Source organism: Microcaecilia unicolor, chromosome 6, assembly GCF_901765095.1.
Source record: "Microcaecilia unicolor chromosome 6, aMicUni1.1, whole genome shotgun sequence".
Classification (NCBI taxonomy): domain Eukaryota; kingdom Metazoa; phylum Chordata; class Amphibia; order Gymnophiona; family Siphonopidae; genus Microcaecilia; species Microcaecilia unicolor.
Genome location: NC_044036.1, coordinates 20537522 through 20560224, shown reverse-complemented (window position 1 = coordinate 20560224; position 22703 = coordinate 20537522). Strand labels below are relative to the sequence as shown.

Below are 22703 nucleotides of genomic sequence, written 5' to 3'. Positions count from 1 at the left end.
CGATTCGATATTGTCTCTACCTTGAGTTCAGTCTGTTGAACCTTGTGGTCCATATTAGACATTTCTTGAGATAATTGTTTAATTTGTGGACTTAAGGAACTCCCCAAGTCCACAATCAAAGTGTATAGAGTCTCTAATGTAATTTCAGTAGGTTTCTGAAATTTAGGAAATTGTACCTCTGTAACTGCAATAGCGGACTGTAGTGCTTTATCTCCGGTCGCAGCTTCCCTCTGGTGCTGGTTATTAGGTGTAATATCTCCCCCTCGAGAGGCACCTAGATCACAAAAAAGGTCCGCACTATCCGTAGTTCGATTTTCCTCCTCGGTCCTGTGGATGACTACACTCTTCGGTGGCGTCCTGCTAGGATCTGGCGTCGACGTGCTCGCTCCCAGGGGTTGCGGGGGAGGTGCCCTATCATCGGGGCTGAGCGATAGCTCCAGTCCAACGGTCTCCGAAAAGGTTCCATTTCCTCCCGGTCGACCCAGCGGACCCGCTCCCGGTGCTCCCGACATCTGTGCTCCGCGAAGGTAATTAATCATAGTGGTTTGTAAAGAGAGATTTTGCCGTGGAGGGGCAGCGGCGGAGGACACGCGGCCCCTTCTCTTTGGCATTTTCTTTCTCGGAGCGTTGCTGAGCGTCCGAACTAGTCAGCGGCCATTTTGAATCTGGTGTATCAAATATTTTAAAGAAACTATCTACTCTAGAAAAAAAAAATCAGACTTATTGCAAGACATCCATTGTAAAAGCACATCAAGTTTGATGCTCTTGATGACGTCAACAAGGAAGTGAAAACGTGCTCTTGGCTGCCCCCTCTGTCCATCTTTCTATGGATGAGGGGTTTGCCTGCTGAAACATGTGTTTGCATCCTCTGGCATTGATATGCTGAACTTCTACAGGACATCATCTTTTCCCTTTATTGATTTCTGCCTTTTGATAGTTTGTCCTTGTATTTGGCTGAGTTTTTTCCTCTATTCAGCGGCTCAGCATGGCGTCTGTGTCTGCCACTCTGATAAATACTCCACAGGAGTCACATCATTAATATGTCTGGGCTAGGGCTAGTAGAGGAGGGAAAACTTCCAGGTTTACAGTGATGGCTGCAGAGCTGAAGCCTTTGCCATATATTTTTGCTCAAGGCCCAAATTTGCCACATGGTTGCCCTGAAGAAGAAGTGAGCTGGCGTTTCAAATGTCCATTTAGCTGAAGTATTACTGAGTGCATCTTTCAGATAAGGTGTGACAGAAAATCTAGGAATTATCTGTGAAAATAAGTGTGAGTTCAATACATTTAAAAGTGTTTTGAACTTCATCATGAGTTTGAACTGTATTTTTTTGTTTGGATCTGCCTCGAATCTTGTGAAACTGTCTTCCAGTCTTTCCAAATTTTCTATTCGTTGCTAGATCTGTTTCAAAATTTTCTTTGATCTGCAGGAAAAATCTAATTTTTTCTGCCTGGTTTCAGTTCAGCCTTAGATTGCTTGCACAAAGAACAGGAGAACTGGAGAAAAGGCGGCTGAGGGGTGATATGATAGAGGTGTACAAAATTTTGAGTGAGGTAGAGCGGACAGATGTGAAGCGTTTGTTTACGCTTTCTAACAATAATAGAACTAGGGGACATGCGATGAAATTAGAATGTGGTAGGTTTAAAACAAATCGGAGAAGGTTTTTCTTTACTCAGCGCGTGGTTAGACTCTGGAACTCATTGCCGGAGAAGGTAGTGACGGCAGCTGGCCTTGCTGAGTTTAAAGGGGGTCTGGACAGATTCCTGAAGGAAAAGTCCATTGATCGTTATTAAATTTGGGGATTTTGCCAGGTTCTTGGGGCCTGGATTGGCCGCTGTCGGAGACGGAGTGCTGGGCTTGATGGACCTTTGGTATTTTCCCAGCGTGGCAGTGCTTATGCTTATGCTAAATGCAGGGACATTTTCTTATAGTGAACTCTTAGTTTTCAGGGTGAGTCACTCAATCTGAAATGTTGTTATATGAGATCATAATTTTCTGAAATACTGTAAAAAAAAGAGAGATAAGAGCTTCATGAAGTCTGGATCAAGCTCGTGCATTGCCATTACGTTATGTTGCAAATCTGTAATTTGGTGAATTGGGAAATTTCAAATGAATTGTTATTGTTTGTGATATTTTGTTTGTAAATTTTATTTTGTGGATATAACTCTCTTAGATTTGGTAGATAATGGTCTTCATTTATTGAATAATTTTAATAAAGTGCTGCTTTTAGAAACCAATCTTTTATAGTGTAATGATTTTTGCAAAAGTTATTAGTTGGTTACCTCATGACCATCATCCTGTTGTCTAAGGTCCACTGCTGAAAGCTCCCATCCTGTGTTCAAAAGGTTATCATTTTGTTTGCAATAGCTGCTTTAAATGTGATGTACCATTATCTAGTTTGAATTGTCCAGTATTCCTATTTTTAGTATGATTTTGATTCTTAAAAAGCACTGTTGAGTAGCACGATACAGAATCAGCACATAGATCTCCGATATGTGAAAATGAACAGTTCTGTTGCACAGATTTCAGACATGATCCCTAAGGCTTATGATAGGCTTTAAGTTTAAATTGGAAAGGAAGGGAGAGGGGAAATTTGAATTTGTGGTTGAGAGGCAGGGCTTGGGTTGAAGGGAGATTTAGCATTTTTCTACTGACAAGGCTGTAGGGTGATGTTGGGTAGGCAAGTAGAGAGATACCATTTTACCCCACCCTTGATGACAGTCACTTCCAGTTTGTGTATTGTGAAAGCATCTTGATGTCTCTTTGCACAATGTGAAAGATGGTAATAGTTAAGTACATAAGTATTGCCACACTGGGACAGACCAAAGGTCCATCAAGCCCAGCCTTCTGTTTTCCACAGTGGCCAATCCAGGTCACAAATACCTGGTAAGATCCAAAAAAACTTCAATACATTTTATGCTGCTTATCCCAGAAATAAGCAGTGGATTTTCCCCAAGTCAGTTTAATAATGGTCTATGGACTTTTCCTTTAGGAAGCCGTCCAGACCTTTTTTAAACCCCAGTAAGCTAACCGCCTTTACCACATTCTCTGGCAACGTATTCCAGAGATTACATGTTGAGTGAAGAAAATTTTTCTCCGATTCATATAGTAACTTGTACTTGGAGTTGTAGATAGCATGGATAACAAATCTTTCAAATGAATAAACAAGTACATAAATACATCTTGGACATCTGAGGATAGACTATCCAGCTCATTTTCGAAAGAGAAGGGCGCCCATCTTTCGACACAAATCGGGAGATGGGCGCCCTTCTCGCAAGGCCGCCCAAATCGGCATAATCGAAAGCTGATTTTTTGACACCCTTGACGGCTTTCCGTCGTGGGGACGACCAAAGTTCACGGGGGCGTGTTTGCAGGGTAGCAAAGGTGGGACTGGGGCGTGATTAGGAGATGGGCATCCTCGGCTGATATTGGAAAAAAGAAGGGCGGCCCTGATGAGCACTTGGCTGACTTTACTTGGTCCATTTTTTTTCATGACCAAGCCGTGAAAAGATGCCCGAACTGAGCAGATGACCACCGGAGGGAATCGGGGATGAGCTCCCCTTACTCCCTCAGTGGTCACTTACCCCCTCCCACCATAAAAAGCAGGTTAAAAATACTTTTTTGCCAGCCTCTATGCCAGCCTCAAATGCCATACTCAGGTCCATCGCAGCAGTATACGTGTCCCTGGAGCAGTTGTAGTGGGTGCAGTGTACTTCAGGCAGGCGGACCTGGGGGGGGGGGGGTTGGGGGGCTCAGCACCCAAGGTAAGGGAGCTATGCACCTGGGAGCAATTTCTGAAGTCCACCGCAGTGCCCCCTAGGGTGCCTGGTTGGTGTCCTGGCATGTGAGGGGGACCAGTGCACTACAAATGCTGGCACCTCCCACTACCAAATGGCTTAGTTTTGGCCATTTTTGAGATGGGCGTCTTTGGATTCCATTATCGGTGAAAACCAAGGTCGGACATCTCTAAGGGCAGCCCAAATGTTGAGATTTGGCTGTCCCCGACCGTATTATCGAAACGAAAGATGGACGCCCATCTTGTTTCACTTGGATTCCAGGGCTCTGTCCTTTCCTGGTTCTCTTCCTACCTCTCCCTCCGCACCTTTAGTGTTCACTCTGGTGGCTCCTCCTCTACTTCTATCCCTCTGCCTGTCGGCGTACCTCAGGGTTCTGTTCTTGGTCCCCTCCTCTTTTCTATCTACACTTCTTCCCTTGGCTCATTAATCTCATCCCATGGCTTTTCCTACCATCTCTATGCTGATGGCTCCCAAATCTACCTTTCTACCCCTGATATCTCACCTTGCATCCAAACCAAAGTTTCAGCGTGCTTGTCTGATATTGCTGTCTGGATGTCTCAACGCCACCTGAAATTAAATATGACCAAAACCGAGCTTCTCATTTTCCCCCCCAAACCCACCTCCCCGCTCCCCCCATTTTCTATTTCTGTTGATGGCTCTCTCATTCTCCCTGTCTCCTCAGCTCGAAACCTTGGGGTCATCTTTGACTCTTCTCTCTCCTTCTCTGCTCATATCCAGCAGATTGCCAAGACCTGTCGTTTCTTTCTTTACAACATCCATAAAATCCGCCCCTTTCTTTCCGAGCACTCTACCAAAACCCTCATCCACTCCCTTGTCACCTCTCGTTTAGACTACTGCAATCTGCTTCTTGCTGGCCTCCCACTTAGTCACCTCTCCCCTCTCCAGTCAGTTCAAAACTCTGCTGCCTGTCTCATCTTCCACCAGGGTCGCTTTACTCATACTACCCCTCTCCTCAAGACCCTTCACTGGCTCCCTATCCGTTTTCGCATCCTGTTCAAACTTCTTCTACTAACCTATAAATGTACTCACTCTGCTGCTCCCCAGTATCTCTCCACACTCGTCCTTCCCTACACCCCTTCACGTGCGCGCCGCTCCATGGATAAATCCTTCTTATCTGTTCCCTTCTCCACTACTGCCAACTCCAGACTTCGCGCCTTCTGTCTCGCTGCACCCTACGCCTGGAATAAACTTCCCGAGCCCCTACGTCTTGCCCCATCCTTGGCCACCTTTAAATCTAGACTGAATGCCCACCTCTTTAACATTGCTTTTGACTCGTAACCACTTGTAACCACTCGCCTCCACCTACCCTCCTCTCTTCCTTCCCGTTCACATTAATTGATTTGATTTGCTTACTTTATTTATTTTTTGTCTATTAGATTGTAAGCTCTTTGAGCAGGGACTGTCTTTCTTCTATGTTTGTGCAGCGCTGCTTACGCCTTGTAGCACTATAGAAATGCTAAATAGTAGTAGTAGTAGTAGTAGGGACGCCCCTTTATTGGGCCGCTCTTAGAGATGGGCGCCCCCGTTCGATTATGCCCCTCCACGTCACAAAGAGTAGCAGAGCATGGAGCAAATCTTTAGAAATGCACTGGCAGAAAATGTTCAGTATTTGAGGAAAATCAATAGAAAACAGGTTTCACTTTATGCACCTTCTTTGGATTTGAGCAAGACATAAATGTAGGTCTAAAAAGAGTGCAGTTTGAGTGCAAGAAACTAGAATTCATCAATCCTACTGGTCAATTCGGCATTCTTATGCCTGTAATTCACCCTTCACCCTTTCTTTGCTTTAAGGCACACAAAGAATCCTAGAACCAGGGCCCTGTCTCAGCGGCTGCCTGGAAGTTCATCTGAGTGCTACATGATATGACTCATTTCTGATTATAGAGTCTGAATTATTTTCCTGAGTTGTCTTTATATCACTAGTTTAACTGCCCTCTACGAAAGGAAGGAAGATGGCGGGAGGGAGATGGAAGGGGTAATTGTGAGAAGTGAGAGGCACAAATCATTTTTGAGGGGGGGAAAAACAGTTTTGCTCCACTAATCCTACTTGACAGAGCATCTCGGTGATGAATTATGAGACACTCTCTGATTGATGTGGCTTTTTCCAGGTCACTGAGCAATAATTCCAAAGTGTTTATATAATCTATTGGAATCAATAAACACTTCAGAGTGATGGGACTGTAGACTGTTTGCCGGGGCCGAGGAGAATTGAAAGTATGACAATGGATGCGGCTGTAGAAATTTGCTTTGCTCATCGGGGGCAAAGAGTTCTTCAACGAAAATGGACTTTTCTGTAATGTTACAATAAAACTCTGGCACCAAAATTCCATATAGAAATGAAGCATGTTGGCTCTTTATTTATTTATTACATTTGTACCCCGCGCTTTCCCACATATTGCAGGCTCAATGCGGCTTACATAGTTAATACAATTACAATAGTAAAATCTTAGAGGAGAATATGATAAGCAGTGAAAGTGAGGTTTTGAGAATGAAAATGTTGAGTATGTAAAGGTAAACAAAGGTAGGATAAGCAGAAGGAAAAGAGATTGGGGATAGATAGATAGATAGATAGATAGATAGATAGATAGATAGATAGATAGATAGATAGATAGATATCTTCTGTCTCGCTGCACCCTACGCCTGGAATAAACTTCCTGAGCCCCTACGTCTTGCCCCACCCTTGGCCACCTTTAAATCTAGACTGAAAGTCCACCTCTTTAACATTGCTTTTGACTCGTAACCACTTGTAACCACTGCCAACTCCAGGCTCCGCTCATTCTGCCTTGCCTCACCCTATGCCTGGAACAATCTTCCTTTACCCATATGCCATGCCCCTCCCTACCCATCTTCAAATCTCTGCTTAAAACTCACCTCTTCAATGCTGCCTTCGGCGCCTAACCGCTCGAGAAATATAGAATGCCCCAATCTATCCACCCTATCAGATTAACTGTTCACTCGTCCTCTAGATTGTACACTTGTCTTTAGATTGTTCTCTTGTCTTTTAGATTGTAAGCTCTTTGAGCAGGGACTGTTCTTCTATGTTTAAATTGTACAGCGCTGCGTAACCCTAGTAGCGCTTTAGAAATGTTAGTTAGTTAGTAGTGGTTAGTAGTTAGTTGTAACCACTCGCCTCCACCTACCCTCCTCTCCTCCTTCCTGTACACATTAATTGATTTGATTTGCTTACTTTATTTTTGTCTATTAGATTGTAAGCTCTTTGAGCAGGGACTGTCTTTTCATGTATGGTGTACAGCGCTGCGTATGCCTTGTAGTGCTATAAAAGTGATAAATAGTAGTAGTAGTAGTCTCTTGTAACCAGAGGTGATATTGTGATGTCATAATGCCTCAGGCCACCAATAAGAGCCAACCTCATCAGTGATGTCACAATGGCTTGATTGTCCTATACTTGGCTCACTTTTATTACATAGCTCTTTGAGCAGGGACTGTCTTTCTTCTATGTTTGTGCAGCGCTGCGTACGCCTTGTAGCGCTATAGAAATGCTAAATAGTAGTAGTAGTAGTATAGATAGAAATGAAATTTTGCTCTGCTTGCCGACAAGACAGGAGAATGTCAAAGTCATTCCTTGAAAAGATTTCCAGGAACAGTTTCTGCTTCATTAAATGGTTTCGATGTGGAATATGATTTTTCTTTTTTTAGTTCATTTCCTTCCAAGTTAAGCGTCCCTGAATGTAAAGCGCCTTGAGCTCAGCTTTGGAAAAGCGAATAATTAAATCCCAATCTGAACTGGATCTCTTAGGAACAGCAGGGCTGATGTTTTGGTACAAGGTTTTATCATTCACCATTTCAAACGTCGCAGTGAATATTCGTGGCAACCCACATTGCAAGAAAGGAGTTGGCATTTGTTGATCATACTGAAAGGTTATAATTTCTGTAGTGACTTCTTGGCTGGTATGAGATGTGGATATTTCTAATACCACAGCACAGACTAGTGGATCATTTGAGACTGAATACCACACATGCACAGTCTCTAAAATACTAATCATACAAACCAGGGGTATGGTATGATGGAAACAATACAAGTGAGAGGATTGGCCCAAGAGTATGCCAGAATCAGGGATCCTCAGGAAGGGATCCTCAGGAGCTTAGCCTAGAATGGGTGGCAGAGCTGGTGGTTGGGAGGCGGGGCTAGTGCTGGGCAGACTTATATGGTCTGTGCCGGGGCTGGTGGTGGGAGGCGGGGATACTGCTGGGCAGACTTATACGGTCTGTGCCAGAGCTGGTGGTGGGAGGCAGGGATAGTGCTGGGCAGACTTATAGGGTCTGTGCCAGAGCTGGTGGTGGGAGGCAGGACTGGTAGTTGGGAGGCGAGGATAGTGCTGGGCAGACTTATACAGTCTGTGCCAGAGCTGGTGGTGGGAGGCGGGGATAGGGCTGGCCAGACTTATACGGTTTGTGCCCTGAAGAGGACAGTACAAATAAATTCATATGTGCTACTTTTTTATCTTCTTGGGCAGACTGGATGGACCGTGCAGGTCTTTTTCTGCCGTCATCTACTATGTTACTATATAAATGGATATATTTAAGGGAGTTCTCAGAGTATAAACTCACCCAAGCGAGACCACACCAAGTGTTTTACTTCTCTAAGGGTGGACAAGTGTCTCAATCATAGAACTTCACCTTTATATCTTTTTATAAATTTTATGCTTGCAAATGCACCCCCCGTGCTATAGTGCAAATAAAACATTCCATAAATATGCACCCTCTTTAAAAGTAGGCAACTGATAGATCAAGGCTATCACCTGTTTCCAATAACCTCACATGCACAGAATTAAGCATTCAATGTGACCTGATGCTTATAAAATCATACTTTAACATGCAGTAGGATATATATATGGAATGATTGGCTCTTTCAATGAGGCGTACTGTGTCAGTTATGTGGGGAGTGTAGACTTCAGTTTCCTACATCTGTGAATGACACTTTTTTGGGTTTGTTTTGCACTGAAGTTACCCAAATGATAATGTTTCTATCTAATCTTTCTAGCTATCTATTATCATTTGAATTAATTCAGTGGTTGAAAAAAAAAACACAAGGAAATCAAAAGATCAAGTCACCCTTACATTTTGGTTTGCACTGGACTAATGCCAATGACTTCTATATAACTGACTTAAATGAAAGTTCTTCCTGAATATGTATTGGATCAGGGGTTCTTAACCCGGTCAGGTTTTTAGGATACCCGCAATTAATATGCGTGAGATACATTTGCATGAACTACCTCCCCCATTAAAGGCCACTGTCATATATCTAGATCACTCCATAGGAATCATCTGGTGGGCGGAGTTTAGTTTCCTCACTTCGAATTTTGAGGGTGTTGAGTCACTTGTGTCATGCAAACAATCAGATAAGAAGAAAAGAACACATGCCAGTCTAATAAAAAACTACAGTGTCAACATGGGTGGTGTAGATCTATTTTATTGACATGCAGGCAAGTACACAGTACAGATCCAAGGGAAGAAATGGTACTGGCCACTTTTCACACGTTCACTTGACATGGCAGTTGTCAATTCGTGGATTCTCTACAGGCAAATTCATGGCAAGAAGTATATGCAGTGGCGTAGGAAGGGGGACGGTGGGGCGGTTCGCCCCGGGTGCATGCCGCTGGGGGGGTGTCGGCTCCACTGGTTCTCTGCTCCCTCTGACCCGGAACAGTGACATGCACTCAGGGCGGTTCGGCCCCCGCCCATCCCTCGCTGCTTTCCCTCGTAAGTACATGCTCCGGGGGGGGGGGGGGGGTGCTGCACCCGGGGGGGGGGGGGGCGCAGCGGCGACCCGCCCCGGGTGTCAGCTGCCCTCGCTACGGCACTGAGTATATGGATCAAAAGGAATTCAGACTGCATGTTTGTATGTCAACATTGATAAAACCAAGTGAGGTCATCTAAGGAGTGGAGGGGTAGCCTAGTGGTTAGAGCACTAGTCTTGACCTCCAGAGGTGGCCAGTTCAAATCCCACTACTGCCCCTTGTGATCTTGGGCAAGTCACTTAACCCTCAGGTACAAACTTAGATTGTGAGCCCTCCTGGGACAGAGAAATCTCCAGTGTACCCAAATGTAACTCACCTTGAGCTACTACTGGAAAAGGTGTGAGCAAAATCTAAATAAATAAGTATAGTGACCATATACTGTCTTTGATAACATGCACTATGATGGCACAGGCCATTTGATTCACCAGAGACCACAGCAATGCTGATCTCAGGTGGAGTCATGTTCTGACTGACCAACATATTACTGTGCAAAGTGTGATATAACTTTGCGCCCTGGCTGTTTTAACCCATATCACACTCGTTGAATGGCAATCGAGATAGAAGTCTCATTAAGTGCCACCGATCGATATATAGATCGGTTTATAACTTTTGAGTTTGAAATCATTCGATAGTTCTTTACTTTGTTTCCACGATTATGTGCCAGTGATATAGTAGATAAAACATATCAGTTTTAGCAATACATTAATTTGGTACTTAATGGGTTAATGTAATTCTAGCTTATGTATATTCATTATGGATATCCTGAAAACCTGACTGGCTGGGTTTGTCTTGAGGACTGGTTGAGAACCCCTGAGGATCCTTTTCAGACAGTGCAGGGCGCTTGCAGGCTTGAGTACAAAATAACAGTGAGTCTGTCGGCTAATTTTTCCCCCTCTAAAAATCTTCCAGCCAAACAGTGCCAGGGAGCACTTGCTCCAGACACACTCTGCTGGGACAAAGTTTGTGGGGGAAAAGAATGTGCCATAATTAAAAAAAAAAAACTCCTTGTGAGCACTCCAGACAACTAGCTGAACCCTGCCTTTTCTACACAGAGAATGTTTAAGGAACAGACAGTGTAGAAGCAAGGAATTATAAATCGAAGTTCAATCCAAGTTTCACTCTGTCTGTTTTTCCTTAATAATCTGGTACTTTGCTAATTTTGGAAAACTAGTTTAGTATATTTTTCATTGGACTTTACTACTACTACTACTTATCATTTCTATAGCGCTACTAGACGTACGCAGCGCTGTACACTTGAACATGAAGAGATAGTCCCTGCTCGACAGAGCTTACAATCTGATCAAGACAAATAAGGGTTAAAGATAAAGTAGCAAGATTCCGGAATCTCAAAGAGTAGCAAAGTTCCGTGCAGAATCCCAATGAGCAGCAAGATTCCAGAATCCCAAACACTACTACTACTACTATTTATCATTTCTAAAGCGCTACTAGACGTACACAGCGCTGTACACTTGAACATGAAGAGACAGTCCCTGCTCGACAGAGCTTACGATCTAATTAGGACAGACAAACAGGACAAACAGGAGATATGGGAATATTAAAGTCAGGATGATAAAATAAGGATTCTGAACAAGTGAATAAGGTTTAGCTTCAAAGGTTTCCATAGATAAGGGTGATAGGGATTTTCATTAAAGTTTTTCACACTCGTTTTTGAATTTATTTGAATTTATTGAACTTTTGAAGGGTCACAGAGTAAGGAGTATTGATGATGTATAGAGTTTGGTAGTGAGCCGTTGTTACAGCCGGACTCGCTGAATCTCAGCTCGGCTGTGGTAACGTGGAGGGGCAAAACCACTTCTCACAATTGCCCTCTGTGTAGAAAAATACGGGTACGGCATTTGAGGCTGGCATACAGGCTGGCAAAAAAGGTTTTTATTTTTTTAGTATGGAAGGGGGTTGGTGACCACTGGGGGAGTATGGGGAGGTCATCCCCCATTCCCTCCAGTGATCATCTGGTCAGTTGGGGCACCTTTTTGAGGCTTGGTCGTGAAAATAAAAGAATCAAGTAAAGCCGGCGAAATACTGCTTAATGCCGCTTTTTTTTTTCATTATCGGCGAAAGCCGGCCATCCGGTAGCCACGCCCATGCCCGCCCATGTCCCGCCTTCGCTAATCTACCGACACGCCCCCTTGAACTTTCGCCGGCGAAGCAACGGGAAAGTGTCGATGCTGTCAAAAATGCCGCTTTCGATTATACCGATTTCGCCGCTTTTAAGAAATCGCCAGCCATCTCCCAATTTGTGTCGGAAGATGGCCGGCGATCACTTTCGATTATAAGCTGGATAGTGATTTCTCCTTTAGTCTCCCTTCTTTAATCTAATTTATTTTACATATATATTTTATGAGTGTGGACTTCTTCTTTGATCTTCCTATATACCCTATATAGGGATTAACTATTGTTTATTTTTCTACACAGAGGGCAATTGTGAGAAATGGTTTTGCCCATACACAAATACTCATTACCCACAGAAGTTTCTTTGCAAATAGTCCATCTCTATATCATTCATTAACAGTTGCGTGTTTGTGACTCCGTCAGTCCATTTTTTTTCCAGAGAATTTATGAGGCTTCTGGTCATTGCTTAATGGCTCGTAGGCTCACCTAATGATTTACCACCCAGAACTGGGAGTGAGAACTGAAATATAAATGGGCTAAAAAGAATTTTAAAAAATCATGTTCACCATGGATTGGAGGGAAGGAGCATGCGCTCGTGAAATAACACAAACAAAATGCCCCCCGAGTTCATTAAAGCAAGACAGAATGCATGCAGTGCCCATCACGTGTACCAAAAGGCAATAGAGCACATGCATGTAACCCCCCCTCACCGGAAGGTGGGTTTTGATTAAGAATAAGGGGAGAGAAGAAATCCTGCTAACAACACAAACGGTTAGCTTGGCAGAGTTTAAAAAGGGGTTAGACGGTTTCCTAAAGGACAAGTCCATAAACCGCTACTAAATGGACTTGGGAAAAATCCACAATTCCAAGAATAACATGTATAGAATGTTTGTACGTTTGGGAAGCTCGCCGCGTGCCCTTGGCCTGGATTGGCTGCTGACGTGGACAGGATGCTGGGCTCGATGGACCCTTGGTCTTTTCCCAGTGTGGCATTACTTATGTACTTATTCTTTCTAACGTGAACTGTCAGTTTGCTTTCCTTGGTAGAAGCTACACAGGACGGCAGCTGATTGTTACAGTTTGCAGGAGAGGGGGATGGGTCCCACAGCTTCCTACATGCAAAAAGGGACAGACAGACAGGTTGATGGGAGCTTTGCCACACACTTTGAGGGGATTAATTCACTGAAATAAATAAAGCTTATGGAACAGACTATGCATGAGAGCTGTATGAGAAGAGCTGAAGCAGAATAAGGGAAATAAAAACAAGCTCCCTATGACCTTAGGGGGAGGGGCAAATTAATGGCATGTTGGGAATTCACTGATAGAGATTATTGCCTGGGGAGGGTATTTATCTCATGCTGAACTGACTCTGATGGTTTTGGCTAGAATAGGAATTAGCTCTCTAGTGGGAAAATCCTGCTACTGGTGGTTCCAAAGTCTTATTAAGAAGTGTAAACTTTGAACCTAAGCAGGGAGACTACCCTTAGAGGCAGAAAGAGAAGCAGCAGTAGTAAAGGGAAGAGGTGGGTGCCGGCAGCAGCAGGGTATAGGAATTGCTGCCAGGTTTGGAAAGTCACCGTGACCAGGTAAAATGCCGGGGGGGGGGGGGGGGCAGCATTCAAGCTCAGCCTCAGGTGGCATCTTGCTTTGTGCCAGCCCTGACATAGGGTGTGAGAAAGAGAGAAAATGTGAGTGACTTGTAGGAGGAATGAAAGAGAATGAAGTAGAGTGTGTGTGAGAGAGAAAGTATGGGAGGGATGGAGAGATAATGAGTTAGGTTGAGAGAAATAGAGAGAAAAGTGTGAGAGAATGACTTGTGGGAGTGACTGAGAGAGAGAGAGAGAGAGAGAAAGAAAGAAAGAGAGTGACTTGTAGGAGGAATGAAAGAGAATGAAGTAGAGTGTGTGTGAGAGAGAAAGTATGAGAGTGGCATGTGGGAGGGACTGAGAGATAATGAGTTAGGTTGAGAGAAATAGAGAGAAAAGTGTGAGAGAATGACTTGTGGGAGTGACTGAGAGAGAGAGAGAGAGAGAGAGAGAAAGAAAGAAAGAGAGTGACTTGTAGGAGGAATGAAAGAGAATGAAGTAGAGTGTGTGTGAGAGAGAAAGTATGGGAGGGATGGAGAGATAATGAGTTAGGTTGAGAGAAATAGAGAGAAAAGTGTGAGAGAATGACTTGTGGGAGTGACTGAGAGAGAGAGAGAGAGAGAGAGAGAGAGAGAAAGAAAGAGAGTGACTTGTAGGAGGAATGAAAGAGAATGAAGTAGAGTGTGTGTGAGAGAGAAAGTATGAGAGTGGCATGTGGGAGGGACTGAGAGATAATGAGTTAGGTTGAGAGAAATAGAGAGAAAAGTGTGAGAGAATGACTTGTGGGAGTGACTGAGAGAGAGAGAGAGAGAGAGAAAGAAAGAAAGAAAGAAAGAGAGTGACTTGTAGGAGGAATGAAAGAGAATGAAATAGAGTGTATGTGAGAGAGAAAGTTTGAGAGTGGCACGTGGGAGGGACTGAGAGAGAATGAGGTAGGCTGAGAGAGAAAGTGTGGGAAAGATCCTTCCACTGGATACAGAATCACGGAAGACTGGGGGTGCCAGAGCCGGTGGTGGGAGGCGGGGCTGGTGGTTGGGAGGCGGGGATAGTGCTGGGCAGACTTATACGGTCTGGGCCAGAGCCGGTGGTGGGAGGCGGGGCTGGTGGTTGGGAGGCGGGGATAGTGCTGGGCAGACTTATACGGTCTGTGCCAGAGCCGGTGGTGGGAGGCGGGGCTGGTGGTTGGGAGGCGGGGATAGTACTGGGCGGACTTATACGGTCTGTGCCCTGAAAAAGACAGGTACAAATCAAGGTAAGGTATACACAAAAACTAGCACATATGAGTTTATCTTGTTGGGCAGACTGGATGGACCGTGCAGGTCTTTTTCTGTATGTTACTATGTTAAGCAATTAGAAGAGTAATCCCTATTCAGTGGTGAATTTCAACTAGTGATGCTCACAGCCATGGTTTTCATTTCATTTGTTTTTTTGTTTCTTTTTCCAGGGACCATGTTAGGAGTGGAGGAGTGGCCTAGTGGTTAGGGTGGTGGACTTTAGTCCTGGGGAGCTGAGTTGGATTCCCACTTCAGGCACAGGCAGCTCCTTGTGACTCAGGGCAAGTCACTTAACCCTCCATTGCCCCATGTAAGCCGCATTGAGCCTGCCATGAGTGGGAAAGCGCAGGGTACAAATGTAACAAAAATAAAACAGATACTATTGGAGATTCTACATGGAATGTTGCTGCTATTGGAGATTCTACATGGAATGTTGCTATTCCACTAGCAACATTCCATGTAGAAGCCTGCGTGGCCACATTGGTGATCTGCAGGGGCCAACTTCTACATGGAATGTTGCTAGTAGAATAGCAACATTCCATGTAGAATCTCAAATAGTAGCAACAGTGGAGGAGTGGCCTAGTGATTAGGGTGGTGGACTCTGGTCCTGAGGAACTGAGTTTGATTCCCACTTCAGGCACAGGCAGCTCCTTGTGACTCTGGGCAAGTCACTTAACCCTCCATTGCCCCATGTAAGCTACATTGAGCCTGCCATGAGTGGGAAAGCATGGGGTACAAATGTAACAAAAATAAGTAAAATTTCAGGGTTGTTCTGTTTTGAAAAGAGTGCACACTATTTAAAACAGCACATGCTATTTCTGAAATAAAACAGAGCCATTGTTGTTTTGTTTTCAAATGAAGCAAGGCCGTTTCTTTGCACTTTTCATTTTTGTCCCAAAGGAATGTACAGCCCTAATTAAAACCAGATGGATTTCAGCCTGATTCAAGTTTGATGCCCAGCGTGGCTTTTCCTGAAATCGTCTGGGAAAATTCATCACATTTTTTCTACAAATCTGAGGCAAAATTCAAGGCACATCTTTGGAAATCCACTGACCTAAAAAATCCCACTGCAGATGTCAGAGATCTTAGTACAAATGCGTATTTTAATTACAAGTTTGTAGATTTTTCCTGGGTTTAGCAAATTGGATAGCATAAATCTTTTTTGTCGTGAACCACTAACCCTGATTCCTATTTCTTTCCTACCACAGGAAAAAAAACATAGGAGCTCTTTTACAAAGGCGCGTAGGCGCGTAGGTGCCTAATCACCTCCAACGCGTGTCAAATTGGAACTAGCACCCTCGGTTACCGCGTGTCCCGGGCGGTAATTCCATTTTTGACTTGCACCCAAAACACGAGGTAGAAAATATTATTTTATATTTTCTACTACGTGGTGCTTACGCAGCAGTAATTGGCAGTTTACACGTGCTGGACGCTTACTGCCCGGTTAGCGTGTGAGTCCGTACTGCTAAGTCAGTGGGTAGTGGTAAAGTCTGAGGCCGGAAATAGACATGCGCTGGTTTTAATTTTGCTGCACGTCCATTTTTGGCCACAAAAAATACTTTGTTTACCAGGCGTGCTGAAAAATGGACCTGCGCGCGTCCAAAACACACGCCTACAGCAGCGCAGGCTACTTTTAGGTGCGCCTTAGTAAAAGGGCCCCATAAAACTTAAACCCAACTTCTTCCAAAAGAGTTAGTAACAGTAAATAAACATATTTACTTCAGGTTAATGACATTATTCTTTAATAAGCAGGGCTGGTGTTACAGTGGTGCAAACAAGGTAATTGCCCTGAGCCCCCATGCTGTTAGGGACCCCCAAGGCTACCTAAAGCTGAGCAAGATAACAGCTTGGTGTGATGGGCTTTGGGGTCTCCTACCGCCCTGATCCTCAGTCCTGTTTACAAGTGTTTATTTCTGTCTGGGTCATTTTTGAATGTCAACCATAAACTTTTCCCTTGGTTTAAGGTTTCGGCCTGATCCAAGTACACCAACTAAGTGGGAAGAACTTCATGAACGAGTGGAAAGGATATTGCGAACCCACAGATCCAGACAAAGACTACGTTTTGTAAGTTGTTTTTTTTTTTAAAGAGATTTTACTGGCTTTCAAATAACACAACCCAAAACAGATATATCTATCTCAATATATAATCTCCATCCTCTCTATACCATACCCCTCCCAATCTCTTTTCCTTTTGCTCATCCTATCTTTGTTTACCTCTCCATGTTCAATTTACATATCCTTAAAACCCCACTACTACTATGTTTACTACAATTTGTAACATTCTCCTTCAAGACTTTGTAATTCAATTTACCATGTAAGCCGCATTGAACCTGCTATGTGTGGGAAAGTGTGGGATACAAATGTAATAAATAAATAAATATGCACTATGTAGAGAAGGTGTGATTTGCAAACATAAGCTTACTGAAAACTGGCCATATCAATGAAGAAGGAAAAGCAAGAGCTAACAATTTATACTTTATTTATATATTTATCATTTATTTATAAAACATAGTAACATAGTAACATAGTAGATGACGGCAGAAAGAGACCTGCATGGTCCATCCAGTCTGCCCAAGATAAACTCATATGTGCATACCTTACCTTGATTTGTACCTGCCTTTTTCAGGGCACAGACCGTACAAGTCTGCCCAGCAGTATTTCCCGCCTCCCAACCACCAGTCCCGCCTCCCATCACCGGCTCTGGCCCAGACCGTATAAGTCTGCCCTCCACTATCCTCGCCTCCCAACCACCAACCTCTCTTCCCCCACCTGCTCCACCACCCAATTTTGGCTAAGCTTCTGAGGATCCATTCCTACTGCACAGGATTCCTTTATGTATATCCCATGCATGTTTGAATTCCGTTACCGTTTTCATTTCCACCACCTCCCGTGGGAGGGCATTCCAAGCATCCACCACCCTCTCCATGAAAAAATACTTCCTGACATCTTTTTTGAGTCTGCCCCCCTTCAACCTCATTTCATGTCCTCTCGTTTACCGCATTCCCATTTCCGGAAAAGATTTTTTTGCGGATTAATACCTTTCCAATATTTGAACGTCTGTATCATATCACCCCTGTTCCTCCTTTCCTCCAGGGTATACATGTTCAGGTCAGCAAGTCTTTGCTCATACGTCTTGGAACGCAAATCCCATACCATTCTCGTAGCTTTTCTTTGCACCGCTTCCATTTTTTTAACATCCTTCGCAAGGTACGGCCTCCAAAACTTTAGCTAACCTTTCATTGATAAAAATCAAATCAAGATGGTGGACATGAACTTAAAGCAATACAAAGATAAAACAATAAAAAGTGTCACATTACCAAAGGCGCAAACAGAAGGTGCTTTTATACTCTTTTTGAAATACCATAAAGAGACCTCTCCTTTCCGTATCTTGGGTAGCTTATTCCACCTGTCCACAGCTCGCTCTAAAAGCATTTTTTTCTCCACAGTTCACTCACTTGGCAGAGTTTAAAAAGGGGTTGGACAGTTTCCTAAAGGACAAGTCCATAAACCACTACTAAATGGACTTGGGAAAAATCCACAATTCCGGGAATAACATGTATAGAATGTTTGTACGTTTGGGAAACTCGCCGGGTGCCCTTGGCCTGGATTGGCCGCTGTTGTGGACAGGATGCTGGGCTCGATGGACCCTTGGTCTTTTCCCAGTGTGACATTGCTTATGTACTTATGTCCTCTACTTGGCTCACTTTTATTACATAGAGCAGTGATTTAACCTATTGTGATGTCATAGTGGCTCATTCCACCAATAAGAGCCAACCTCATTAGTGATGTCACAATGGCTTGATTGTATAGAATGTTTGTACGTTTGGGAAGCTTGCCAGGTGCCCTTGGTCTGGATTGGCCGCTGTCGTGGACAGGATGCTGGGCTCGATGGACCCTTGGTCTTTTCCCAGTGTGGCATTACTTATGTACTTATAACTTCCCTACCCAGAAGCATCAAAAACTGCTTCTGCAAGAACTGAAAGAGTAGCCTACTGGTTAAGTCAATTGTCTGGGGAAGCTGGAGACCTGGGTTTGATTCCCACTGCATCTCCTTGTGACTCTGCATAAATCATTTAGAGGTGCTTTTACTAAGCTGTGAGGAAAAGGACTCTGTGATGGGGGCTGTTTTTCCCACATTCCAGGGCTCTTTTTCCACAGCCGGTAAAAGCCCCCCCCCCCCCGAAAAAAAAGGCGACATGGAGGGGCATTTTCAAAAGAAACGTCTAAGCTTGGATCTGGACATCTTTGTAAAACGTCCAAATCCGGAGGTGGGGAAAACCGTATTTTCGAAAAAAGATGGACATCCATCTTTCGTTTCGAAAATGCCGTCAAAGACGTCCAAATCCAAGGATGTCCTTGGATTTGGACGTCTTTGACTTCCGGCGATTTTCGAAACCAAAGATGTCCGAGTCAAAAACGTACAAATGCAAGCCATTTGGATGTGGGAGGAGCCAGCATTTCTAGTGCACTGGTCCCCCTGACATGCCAGGACACCAACCGGGCACCCTAGGGGCACTGCAGTGGACTTCATAAAATGCGCCCAGGTACATGGCTCCCTTACCTTGTGTGCTGAGCCCCCCAAAACCCACTACCCACAACTGTACACCCCCTTAAAGGTGAAGGGGGCACCTATATGTGGGTACAGAGGGTTTGTGGTGGGTTTTGGAGGGCTTGCAATTTCCTTCACAAATGTAACAATTGGGGGGGGGGGGGTGGTATGGGCCTGGTTCCACCTGTCTGAAGTGCACTGCACTCACTAAAACTGCTCCAGGGACCTGCATGCGCTGTCATGAACCTGAGTATGACATCTGAGGCTGGCACCAAAAATTTTTAAAGATGTTTTTTGAGGGTGGGAGGGGGTTAGTGACCACTGGGGGAGTAACGGGAGGTCATCCACGATTTCCTCCGGTGGTCATCTGGTCATTTCGGGCACCTTTTTGTGCCTTATTCGTAAAAAAAAAAAAAAACACGTCCGGGTGATAACATCCAAGTTTTACTTTAGGATGTCCTTGCTTTTTTTTGATTATGTCTCAAAGAGGTCCAAGTCTTAGGCATGCCCAAGTCCCGCCTTCCCAATACCTCCGGCATGCCCCCTTGAAATCTGGATGTCCTTGTGACAGAACTGCAGTTGGAGACGTCCAAAATCGGGTTTTGAATTTATCGTTTTGGACGTCCCTGGGAGATGGACGTCCATGCTCCGATTAATGTCGAAAGATGGACATCCTTCTCTTTTGAAAATGAGCTTGATGGTGAGATAACTCTTACCGAGTGGCCATTCGTCAGGGAGCCCTTACTACCACCTTTTGAGATGGCTGCAAGGGCTCCTGTGGTAACCCGGTGATAACCACGTTGCGTTGGGCTTACCACTGCTCTGTAAAAGGGCCCATCAACCTTTAGTTGCCTCAGGTACAAAATATGGTACCTGTAAATAATATGTAAACTGCATTAATTGTAACCACAGAAAGGCAGTATATCAAATCCCATCCCCTGAAGGGGAAATACATCCAAACCTTGCTAGAATCTGTAAAAAAATATACAGCACAATTATGTGTAACAGCTGCAGCAAGCTCATTCCTATGGCTGAGATAAACACCATTTCACCACTGATTAAACTCTGTTTGTGAACTGGCTTTTCAGTTATTTCAGATGAGTTTTAAAGCCAAGGAAATCTAGATATCAAATCACCCTTATATTTTGGTTTGTACCGGACTAACATCAATGGCTTCCATATAATGAATTTAAATTAAAGTTTTTCCTGGATGTGTATTTATTTATTTATTAGGGTTTATTTACTGTCTTTTTTGAAGAAATTCACTCAAGGCAGTATAAAGCAAGAATAAGTCAAACATAAGCAATAGACAAGTCTGCAAAGAGGTGGGATAAGGTGGGATACAAATGCAACAAATAAATAAGTATGGCATAGCATTACAATGTCAGCACAATAAATCTTTTTAATAGACGAGATAGGATATAAGCAAAGATGGAACATATAGATAGATAAGATAGAGTAACAGGAGTAGGAAAATAAGATACTAATTTAAAGAAAGTTGCAAATGAGGTCAGAAAGGTGCTTGAATATTATCTTATATAATAATGTTGGTAACATCCACTGCTATCTGTAAGAAGATTAAGATATACAGTGGTGGAAATAAGTATTTGATCCCTTGCTGATTTTGTAAGTTTGCCCACTGACAAAGACATGAGCAGCCCATAATTGAAGGGTAGGTTATTGGTAACAGTGAGAGATAGCACATCACAAATTAAATCCGGAAAATCACATTGTGGAAAGTATATGAATTTATTTGCATTCTGCAGAGGGAAATAAGTATTTGATCCCCCACCAACCAGTAAGAGATCTGGCCCCTACAGACCAGGTAGATGCTCCAAATCAACTCGTTACCTGCATGACAGACAGCTGTCGGCAATGGTCACCTGTATGAAAGACACCTGTCCACAGACTCAGTGAATCAGTCAGACTCTAACCTCTACAAAATGGCCAAGAGCAAGGAGCTGTCTAAGGATGTCAGGGACAAGATCATACACCTGCACAAGGCTGGAATGGGCTACAAAACCATCAGTAAGATGCTGGGCGAGAAGGAGACAACTGTTGGTGCCATAGTAAGAAAATGGAAGAAGTACAAAATGACTGTCAATCGACAAAGATCTGGGGCTCCACGCAAAATCTCACCTCGTGGGGTATCCTTGATCATGAGGAAGGTTAGAAATCAGCCTACAACTACAAGGGGGGAACTTGTCAATGATCTCAAGGCAGCTGGGACCACTGTCACCACGAAAACCATTGGTAACACATTACGACATAACGGATTGCAATCCTGCAGTGCCCGCAAGGTCCCCCTGCTCCGGAAGGCACATGTGACGGCCCGTCTGAAGTTTGCCAGTGAACACCTGGATGATGCCGAGAGTGATTGGGAGAAGGTGCTGTGGTCAGTTGAGACAAAAATTGAGCTCTTTGGCATGAACTCAACTCGCCGTGTTTGGAGGAAGAGAAATGCTGCCTATGACCCAAAGAACACCGTCCCCACTGTCAAGCATGGAGGTGGAAATGTTATGTTTTGGGGGTGTTTCTCTGCTAAGGGCACAGGACTACTTCACCGCATCAATGGGAGAATGGATGGGGCCATGTACCGTACAATTCTGAGTGACAACCTCCTTCCCTCCACCAGGGCCTTAAAAATGGGTCGTGGCTGGGTCTTCCAGCACGACAATGACCCAAAACATACAGCCAAGGCAACAAAGGAGTGGCTCAGGAAGAAGCACATTAGGGTCATGGAGTGGCCTAGCCAGTCACCAGACCTTAATCCCATTGAAAACTTATGGAGGGAGCTGAAGCTGCGAGTTGCCAAGCGACAGCCCAGAACTCTTAATGATTTAGAGATGATCTGCAAAGAGGAGTGGACCAAAATTCCTCCTGACATGTGTGCAAACCTCATCATCAACTACAGAAGACGTCTGACCGCTGTGCTTGCCAACAAGGGTTTTGCCACCAAGTATTAGGTCTTGTTTGCCAGAGGGATTAAATACTTATTTCCCTCTGCAGAATGCAAATAAATTCATATACTTTCCACAATGTGATTTTCCGGATTTAATTTGTGATGTGCTATCTCTCACTGTTACCAATAACCTACCCTTCAATTATGGGCGGATGAACAGCAAAATCCCACAGAACAATTGTACAGAAAAGGGCGTGGGAAGTGGACCAATGACTTCAGAAACTGGGACAATGGAGTCAAACAAAGAAATTTTATTACAGACTCAACACAGATCCGTGTTTCGGCCACAGGCCTGCCTCAGGAGTCTAGAAACATAGAAAACAAAATGACATGTAAAAACGCTATGTGTGATGATGTGCAAGACAATACTGATGCATCATATGGGCAAACGTCTAATACATTCATGTGTAACAGCCGGAAAGATTGTAAACAAATCTAATAATTGATATGATATAAGATAATGTTATGGTTTGTGTTAAAGAAACTATATCTAGTACTCTGGGCCATTTTTTTTTGAAGTGCCTTGAAAATCAAACAAAGAGTTTTAATTTTACCCTATGTGGTACTGGTCGCAAGTGAAGTTTTTGCAAAACTGGTGTGATGTGGTCACGCCACTTGCAACCATTC

At 44.0% G+C, this 22703-nt stretch overlaps 1 protein-coding gene across 2 annotated transcripts in view; it reads left to right on the top strand.

The window, feature by feature from the left end:
* The window catches only part of SPATA6 (spermatogenesis associated 6), a 121406-nt gene that overhangs the window by 83377 nt on the left and 15326 nt on the right, over positions 1-22703 (top strand). For both annotated transcript variants that reach the window (XM_030206967.1, XM_030206968.1), the window contains one exon: positions 16530-16629. In XM_030206967.1, coding sequence (XP_030062827.1) covers positions 16530-16629 — 100 coding nt within the window. The remainder of the gene's footprint in view (positions 1-16529; positions 16630-22703) is intronic.